At 36.2% G+C, this 9,879-nt stretch overlaps 1 protein-coding gene across 1 annotated transcript in view; it reads left to right on the plus strand.

The window, feature by feature from the left end:
* Positions 1–9,879, plus strand: part of LOC127875190 (uncharacterized) — a 195,774-nt gene that overhangs the window by 15,478 nt on the left and 170,417 nt on the right. The window contains exon 2 of the mRNA XM_052420078.1: positions 7,042–7,789. Coding sequence (XP_052276038.1) covers positions 7,042–7,789 — 748 coding nt within the window. The remainder of the gene's footprint in view (positions 1–7,041; positions 7,790–9,879) is intronic.

Raw genomic sequence — 9,879 nt, forward strand, 5'->3', positions numbered from 1 at the left:
TATGCAGGCCTTCCCACAAGTCCGTGTCCACATGTGGTCTGCACTGTGTATCCCACAAGCCCGTGTCCACATGTGGTCTGCACTGTGTATCCCACAAGCCCGTGTCCACATGTGGTCTGCACTGTGTATCCCACAAGCCCGTGTCCACATGTGGTCTGCACTGTGCATAGCCTGTTTTCAGCTTCTCCCTCACTAATTGCTGTATTTTCAAGATAATCTAATGATTGTACAACAAAACCCACAAATCTTGTCAATAAATCATATTCAACACTGGCTGCAGTACTATTTGATAGTAAACGTGCAGCTGCAGAGGCTATGCATTCAAGTTTATGTCTTAGATCATGCAAAGATTGGTATGTACAGGATTTCAGCAAACCGATATCCCTATTCAGTCTATTTCTAAAAGTTTCTTCACATCCAGGATCCAATCTGGAGCATTGATTTGCAGGGGATAGCTTCGATCTGAAACAATATTAAGGTAATTTTGAGGAAATGTACATGTCTAGTATCTGTCATATTGATAACAATTGTTATAACAAAGCAACCACAGTTTAAAACTGCCTCGACAGCTCAGTGGTAGAGCGTTCGCCTCGAGTGCATGATGTTGTGGGTTCAATCCCTTGCCGCATCCTACCAAAGACGTACAAAAACTGTACCAGTGGCTACCTGAGGTTAACGCCCACCACTATGCAGGAAAGCACTGGCTTCTTCTCAAAATGAAATAAGACCCCTGTGGTGATGGATTTCAGGAATGAACTTGTTTCACAATCAACCTCAAATAATTTACTATAATCTAACCATAACAAATCATTATAATTATAACAAAATATCACACAGATGCCAAACAGTTTCATTTCTTAAAATAAACATTAAAAAGGGGATCAATACAGGATTCCTCTTTGAAGTAATGTTCAACACAAAATCGCTGTCCTGTGATTCCTTGTACTCTCATGAAAGAGGAAAGCCAAGTCTATACTGTACGTCTTTGATAAGAGAGAACACATTTGAACTAGGTTAGATGCTGAAAATATATTGGGCATTCCCATTAAATGGGAATGTTAATCCATAACAAATTAGTTAAACGTAACCATTCTGAGTCTTGTCTGTGTTCAATAGATAGTGGGGTCAGACTTCCATGTCAAATCAGATGTTTAAACCTAAAACGGTAATGAAAAAAAAAGTAAATTGCAGATGCATTGTTTATTTACATTGTGTTACAAAGTAAATTGTTTACAGCACGCAGGTGATTGAGAACCACTTATTGAGTAATCCAATGCGTGTAACACCCATCTGTATCCATGAATATAACAATGATGATAATGATATATTTTAATAAATCCTTACCTTAATCTAGAATCGTCCACAATAATAGAGGCTACTACTAACGACAATTTGTACCCTAACATCAGTTGCATCGTAGTATGACAATGCGTTGTAAAATGTTGAATTGTGATTCGTCGACTTGAGTTCTGTACAATGGTATAGTGTAAACTTGTTAGATGCTGACTTGTAGCAGATTACTAATACGGATCGTACAACTTTAAAAATATTCAAGATGCTAATGTAGTTTTTCATCGACTACTTTCAGATAGATCTATGATCTTTTATTCATTATTATGATTAACAATATAAGGTATATTAAGATGTAGACTTTATATATGCGATATCTTCATTTTCAGATCTGTAGTTTATGAAGTTACATGTGTGTATTTAAACCTTTAAACCTGTTGAAGTTTAGCAAACGGTAAATGTACTTCAATAACAAAGTGCAATTCTACACCTGCGTACTGTGCATTTGTAGAATCCGAACATACAACATTTTACACTTAACAATTGTACAAAACAGATATTAAAAAGTTGTAATTCAGCGTTTTAACAAATGTTTAACTAGAATGTTAACTAAATGTTTCTCTGTTTAACAAATGAGCTGAATATTCAACACGTGCAACATTTCTGGTGATGAATAATATTGGCGGTCTTTCCCTTCAATATTTTTGAAATAATACAGACAATACTGACATCAGATTTTTTAGCAATTTTCAGTATTTTGGAACAGTTGATTTTAGACCATGAATACAGAAAGAACTTAGAATTATATGTTATAGTAATACCAGTTTTATTTGGATTATTTTGTTAATCACATGTGCAATAAAAACAAATAAAATACTATTATAAAAAAGGACAAATAACGAACAAGAACATTTGGTAGAGTCAAATCAGTCTATTCAAGGTTTTAAGAGCTAAGGTCAAGGTGACCTTAAAGGTTTTGGTCAAGGCTTTAAGGTCAAGGTGACTATCACACTTACATGTAGTGTGAACATTGTTTCCGATCAATAACTCGTCAACAAATTAACAGATTGGCTTGATACATGTACTTCACTTCTGCATTGGCCTTGGACAGTATATGACCCCTATTGAAATTGTAATCACTAGGTCAAAGGTCAAAGTCACTATCACACTAAGTGTGAAAATCGTTTCCGATCAAAAATTCGTCAACAAATTGACCGATTGGATTGATTCTTCACATTTGCATTGGTCTTGAACAGTAAATGACCTCTATTGAAATTGAGGCCACTTCTTCAAAGGTGAAGGTCACTATCACATTAAGTGGTATCCGATCAATAACTTGTCAACGAATTGGCTGATTAGCTTGATACTTCATATGTGCATTGGCCTTGGACAGTAAATGACCCCGATCTAAATTGAGGTTACTAGGTCAATGGTCAAGGTCACTATCCTATTTGATACTTTTCATGAACATTGGCCTTGGACAGTAGATGAACCCAATTGAAATAAGTTACGCAGTAAGTGTGAAATAGTTTTTTAAACAATAACTTCAGCTTATTCACCGATTGGCTTGATACTTGTCATGTGCAATATCCTTGGACTGTAGATGACCCCTCTCAAAATTGGGGTCACTAGGTCAAAGGACATGGTCACTGGCACAATAAGTGGGAAAAGCGTTTTTGATCAATAATTCGTCAACAAATCGATCAATTTGCTTCATACTACCCTTGCGCATTGGCCTTGGACAGTAGATGACCCCTGTCAAAATTGGGGTCACTAGGTCAAAGGACATGGTCACTGGCACAATAAGTGGGAAAAGCGTTTTTGATCAATAATTCGTCAACAAATCGATCAATTTGCTTCATACTACCCTTGCGCATTGGCCTTGGACAGTAGATGACCCCTGTCAAAATTGGGGTCACTAGGTCAAATGTTAAGGTCACTGTAACAATAAGTGTGAAAATTGTTTCTGATCAATAACTCATCAATGAATTGACTGATTTGCTTGATACTTCAGATGCTCATTGGCCTTGGACAGTAGATGAACCCTATTGAAATTGGGATCACTAGTTAAAAGCCCTGTTGGGGGGGAGGGGGGGATATGTGTCTGACCGCAGAACACTTTTCTCATTGTGTGTAGTATAAAGTAAATTGCAAAATATAATTCTATTCTTATTTCCCAATTTTTAAAATATCATTGACTCTAGGCTTGCTTATGAAATGTCAATACAGTTGTATCACACATAAATAATAAACAGTAAACCAATATCTTGGGTTCTCCTTAAAAATGTTTTACAATGGCATCTTTTCTTGTCCACGAACAGATCATGTGACAACAACAAAAGCAAAATAATCACAATAGGTTAAATAACAACAAAACATATTGTGAGATAGTAGACCAGGTTGCATGTCATAAGCCACTCATCACAGGCTAGATTGTTCACACTGAGACTTAATAGAGGACCTCTTTTAAGATTTGGGGTTATTTTGCTTTGCATCTGTCCTTTGGTCCATTTGTCGGTTTGACCGTAGACCAATTGTTTCTAGACAATATCTAGGGAATGCTTTGACCTACAGCCATGCAAAATGTTTTATGTTTACATCGAAGAAGATTAAGAGGCCATTCCATTTTGAGGTCAATAGTTCAAAGGTCACAGAAGCTTTTAACATGAAATTATAATGGTGTATATGTAGTTGTCAGGTTTTGAACATTTAATACACATAATAACAATCTTGTAAGCAGACTTTCAATTATGATAAAACTATGTAGGAACATTAGGCATTGTACAGATATATTACAGTACTGCTATAATTAAATGCATTCACTGATTGAATTTTAAAGCATTTTAGACAGGTGCTTGCAAAAAAACAGTCCCAGCCTGTTTATTAAACAATAATTTATATGATTTTCATTGCTGGCTAATTAAAAAAAATCTGGAAGTCATGCCTGTTTTGTGGGGTGGAAGAACATTAATGATCTTTTCTTGCATTATTATGCATAGTGTTGTCAAGGTTTACAATATCAAAAGTGAAAACAATGTAAACAACTAGATATGTTTTCTTAATACATGAATACCTCTGCAATCCTGAATTTGTCCCAAAAGTGCCAAAAAATTAAGAACAAACATACAGAGTTGCACGAGTTTCCCTGACGATTAATATGTTACTGTAGACGTATCCATCTATCATCAATCCTTTATAGTTAAGCTTATCACAATTGAAAAAGATATGATTGTTTGGTTAAAGGGACATGCACGTGGGCAAAATTACATGACGATAAATATTGATGTAAATTGTCAGTCCTCTAGTAGCAATACTGTTTATTTTACAATCGACACATATTTTAAAATGTCATTTTTTTAAATAAAAAATAGACATTGCTTTAGTTATAACTAGAAATGGCGCGGCAGAGGCTGAGGCGTATCCCCACGCTGCATGTTTGACCCAGGGGCGCCCCAGGGTTGGTAATGGGGCAATGCATAGTTGAGATTGACCGTATTGTCATAAGAGAAGTTCAGTATCAATTGGAAGTGAATCGGTGTAGAAATGAAGAAGTTAAGTAAAAGTACAAGGCAATTTTGGGTGGGTGTGGCCTATGTGGGTGGGGCACCCCAGGGTTGGTTATGGGGCTATGCATAGTTGTGATTGACCGTATTGTCATAAGAATAGTTCAATATCAATTAGAAGTGAATCGGTGTAGAAATGAAGAAATTATATTAAAAGGCAATTTTGTGTGGTTGTGGCCTATTTGGGCGCGGCGTATCAGGGTTGGTAATGGGGCCATGCATAGTTGAGATTGACCATATTGTCATAAGAGAATTTCAGTATCAATTTGAAGTGAATCGATGTAGAAATGAAGAAATTATTGTAAAAGGCAATTTTGGGTGGCTGTGGTCTATGTGGGCGGGGCGTCCCAGGGTTGGTAATGGGGCCATGCATAGTTGAGATTGACCGTATTGTCAAAAGAGAGGTTTAGTATCAATTTGAAGTAAATTGGTGCAGAAATGAATAAGCTAATGTAAAATAACATACAAAATGAGTGAAAATCTCTGACCCGCCCGCCCAAACCCCCATAACTTTTGACCCAGGGGTCAGATCAAAATTCCAAATAGTGCAGAGTCGCACATATGCTAATGGCTACCATGTGTGTAAGTTTCAAGGTTCTAGTGCTTATAGTGTAGGAGGAGATATTGGCCAGGACGGACAGACAGACAGACGGATGGTGGAGATAACCACAGCATCCCCAAGCTTTTCAAAAAGCGTGGGGATAATGAAAAAAAAAAACAGAACGAAAATATAGAGGTGCACAAGCTCACATGCCTGGTTACTGTACTCGTAAAATTCAGGACTACGTGTTGAGTTACATACAACAGAAAAGTCACGTGGATGGTTGGAAGAGTGCAAATCTATATACCCCTGTATTAAGCCAATGAAAAAAGCGTTTATTTATTTTCCATGATTGTTTTTAGCTCGACTATTATATATAAAATATATATAGTGTATATATAGTCGGCGTTAGCGTTAGCGTCTGCGTTAGCGTGCAAATGTTTAAGTTTTTTACTACCCCAAATATTTTCATTGTGCCTTGACATTGCTTTCATATTTTGCATACTTGTTAACCATCATGACCCCAACCTATAAACAAGAGCAGACAACTCTATCAAGCATTTTGTCATAATTATGGCCCCATTTCCACTTAGAATATGCAGCAAATGTTTAAGTTTGCGTACTACCCCGAATATTTTCAATGTCCCTTGACGTATTGCTTTCACATTTTGCATACTTGTTTACCATCATGACCCTAACCTATAAACAAGAGCGGACAACTCTATAAAGCATTTTGTCGTAATTATGGCCTCTTTTCCACTTAGAATATGCAGCAAATGTTTAAGTTTTTCTACTACCCTATTTATTTTCATTGTCCCTTGGCATATTGCTTTCATATTTTGCATACTTGTTAACCAACATCACCCCAACCTTTAAACAAGAGATGACCACTGTATCAAGCATTTTTACATAATAAGTGCCCCTTTTATACTTAGAATATGCATATTATTGTTAAATCTATGTTAAAGTTTGCGTACTACCCCATATATTTTCGATATCCTTTGACATATTGCTTTTATATGTTGCATACTTGTTTACCAACATCACCCCAACATATAAACAAGAGAAGACTACTGTATCAAGCATTTTTACATAATTATGGCCCCTTTTACACTTAGATAATTGAAAATTTTGCTTAATTTGCCATGACTTCTTTATTTATGATCACATTTTATTATTACTTTGACAAAACAACACTTACCTGAATACCACAATGGATTCCACCCAAACAATTCCCCACACCCCTACCCAGAATCCCTCCCCCCTCCACCTTCCCCCCCCCCCTAAAAAAAATATATTTTTTTTAAACATCATCTAATAAATTACCCCACCCCACATTATACCCCCCTCTAACCCCCTTACCCCCCCCCCCCCCCCCCAATTTTGTTTTTTTAAACATCATCTTATAAATGACCACACCCCACATTATTTTTTTTTCCTTTTTTATTTTTGAAAGATCTCTAATAAATTATTGATTATGAACAATTTCCCCATGATGGCTAATATGTTATATTGTCAAGCACTCGAATAGTCGAACGCGCTGTCCTCTAACAGCTCTTGTTATTTGACACTGTATACTTGTTTGAAGCATTACATTATTTTACTGACTATTCCTTGGTATGTACATGTATTAATTGTGTATTTCAGCAAGTGCAGTAAAGTGACCCCGATTTCGGAGCTGACCAACATGCAGCCCACAGACCTACAGGGACTGTCAGTGGAGCTGGAAACTGTCATGGGGGGAATCAAAAGCCTACAGATAAATCAGGAGGCCAGTGTTCAGTCATTGCAGAGAACATACAAGGAACATGGGGCAGTCATGATAGAACAATTGCGTGGAAATTTAAATACTAACATTGATGAGTGTGGTAATAGTTCTGTTGGTACATCGGGCAAAAATTTAAAAGAAGAAATGTGTTGGAGTGTTCTTTCTATCTTGAATGAATTTGATAATATTACTGTGAAGGAACTAAACGAGATAAAAGAAGAAGTTATAAGCATAAAAGGGTCAGTTACAAGTTCTATTCATAAATGCACCAGTCTTCACAATGACTTGTCACATTTCCATGAAATTGTTCAGAAAATTGGAGATAATAAGGAGCTCTGCCTTATAGCCAGCATAAAATGTAAGCATATAATACAGCAGGCATTGACTCTGCTAGGAAAGTCAGGCAAGGCGTTTCATGTCCAGAGTATTACTAAGCACAATGTGAGAATACCAAGTGATTCAGGTGAATGTTATATCGGTGGCATATGTGTTCTTCCCGATGGGCAGGCACTGGTTGTAGACTGGAAAAATCATAATGTCAAGCTGCTGAACCAGCAGTACCAGGTGGTGAGTCACTGGGATGTGAATGCTCGGCCAGTTGACATTTGTTTGATCACACCCAGTGAGGTTGCAGTGGCTGTGAATGACCATGATAGCAAGATACATGAGGTCCAGTTTATCACTGTATACCAGGGAAAGCTTGTTCCTGGCCGGAAGTTTCAGTTACAACATGAATGTAGAGGTATTGACCATCACCAAGGAGACCTTTTTGTCATCTCTAGTGAAGAACTGTACAAATACACACTGAATGGCAAACAGGTCTGCAGTCTCTATAGGTCATTTGAATATACAGGTAAGAATCATGGTGAATCCATCCTGATAACATTTGTAATATGTAAAGGGATTTTTCTAGCCATTGTGGGAAAAGGAGTTTAGTCAAATTTTGTTATTAGCTCGGCTGTTTTCAGAGAATACCCGAGGTATTGTCATAGCCAGCTCGTCGTCCGTTGTAGGCGTTGGCTAAAACCTTAACATTGGCTCTAAAATCAAAGTGCTTCCACCTACAACTTTGAAACTTCATATGTAGATGCACCTTGATGAGTTCTACACACCACACCCATTTTGGGGTCACTAGGTCAAAGGTCAAGGTCACTATGACCTCTTATATAAAACTTTAACATAGGCTCTAAAATCAAAGTGCTTCCACCTACAACTTTGAAACTTCATATGTAGATGCACCTTGATGAGTTCTACACGCCACTCCCATTTTTGGGTCACTAGGTCAAAGGTCAAGGTCACTGTGACCTCTAATATAAAACTTTAACATAAACCTTAACATTCGCTCTAAAATCAAAGTGCTTCCGCCTACAACTTTGAAACTTCAAATGAACAGGCACCTTGATGAGTTCTACACGCCACACCCATTTTTGGGTCACTAGGTCAAAGGTCACTGTGACCTTTAATATAAACTTTAACATAGGCTCTAAAATCAAAGTGCTGTTACCTACAACTTTCAAACTTCATATGTAGATGAACCTTGATGAGTTTTACATGCCACACCAAATGTTGGGTCACTAAGTCAAAGGTAAAGGTCACTGTGACCTCTAAAAAAAAATCTGACAAGCTTTCACAGCCGAGCGTTGGCACCTGTTATGCTGTGCTCTTGTTAAAAATCCAGACAATGACGAATTTTTTATCGACTTAATGAACCGAATTGGGATTTATTTTTTAATCAACAAATATTCACCCATAAGGCCTTTATCTTGTTTTTTTTTTAAAATCATATAAATTATAGTTATATACTTTGTGAAATGAAAATAAAATAAAATTCAGATGTCATAGCAGAAAACCCGCTGATGTATTATAAAATATTTGTTCTATAATTCATATGTGCCCTTGAATACTACAGTCCATTGTAGCCAAAACAAGATTCAGAAATATTGATTTATAAACATGAGTAATGAAGTATTTTGACTGTCACTACATGACATGTCTATAAATAGAAACTGAATTCCTGGGAAAGAGACACTTTCTGACCCTGTCTTAATTTTGTGGTTGTTAAATGATTGTACATGTACAATATGTTTGATAGATTGAACAATTTCATAACACCATATAACAAAGGTACTCTTGTGGTTGTATTCTTTTATGAAGTGTTTAAATGTATGTATTAATTTCATTGCAATTATAGTAGTAGATCTATGTTCATTTAAACATTTTGCTGTTGAAATTGGTTTGGTAACTAACTAGCTAGAAAAGTGTCAATAACTGCTGTTTTGAATATTATTTTTTTTGTTATAAACACTTGAAAAACACAAATAATGTTGTAACACGGCACATGAATTATAACTGCTTTGGTCAATTTCACTTATTTCAGTAAATAGTTATCACATGTATACATGTGTGGGAAATCTATTCATGCTGCACATAGTAACATGGTATAAACTGTTGATTGAACTGTGCAATTGTTTCCATCTGTGTAATTGTATTGCTTCAATTCTTATCTAACTCACCAGTCGCATTTCAACATGTCAAACGTTAACACAATAGCTCTGCTACTGAAGTTTATTGTCACGCTTAACTATTGAATCATTGAAATGTATGCATATATTTAAGATGTGTAAAGGCCTCTTTATAGCAACATATGCGTAATACAATATCACTGCAGTACGTTTAATAAGATTATTTAATATTTACAGTAATTCAATATCTTGATG

The sequence above is a fragment of the Dreissena polymorpha genome, chromosome 1 (genome assembly GCF_020536995.1).
Source record: "Dreissena polymorpha isolate Duluth1 chromosome 1, UMN_Dpol_1.0, whole genome shotgun sequence".
Lineage (NCBI taxonomy): Eukaryota > Metazoa > Mollusca > Bivalvia > Myida > Dreissenidae > Dreissena > Dreissena polymorpha.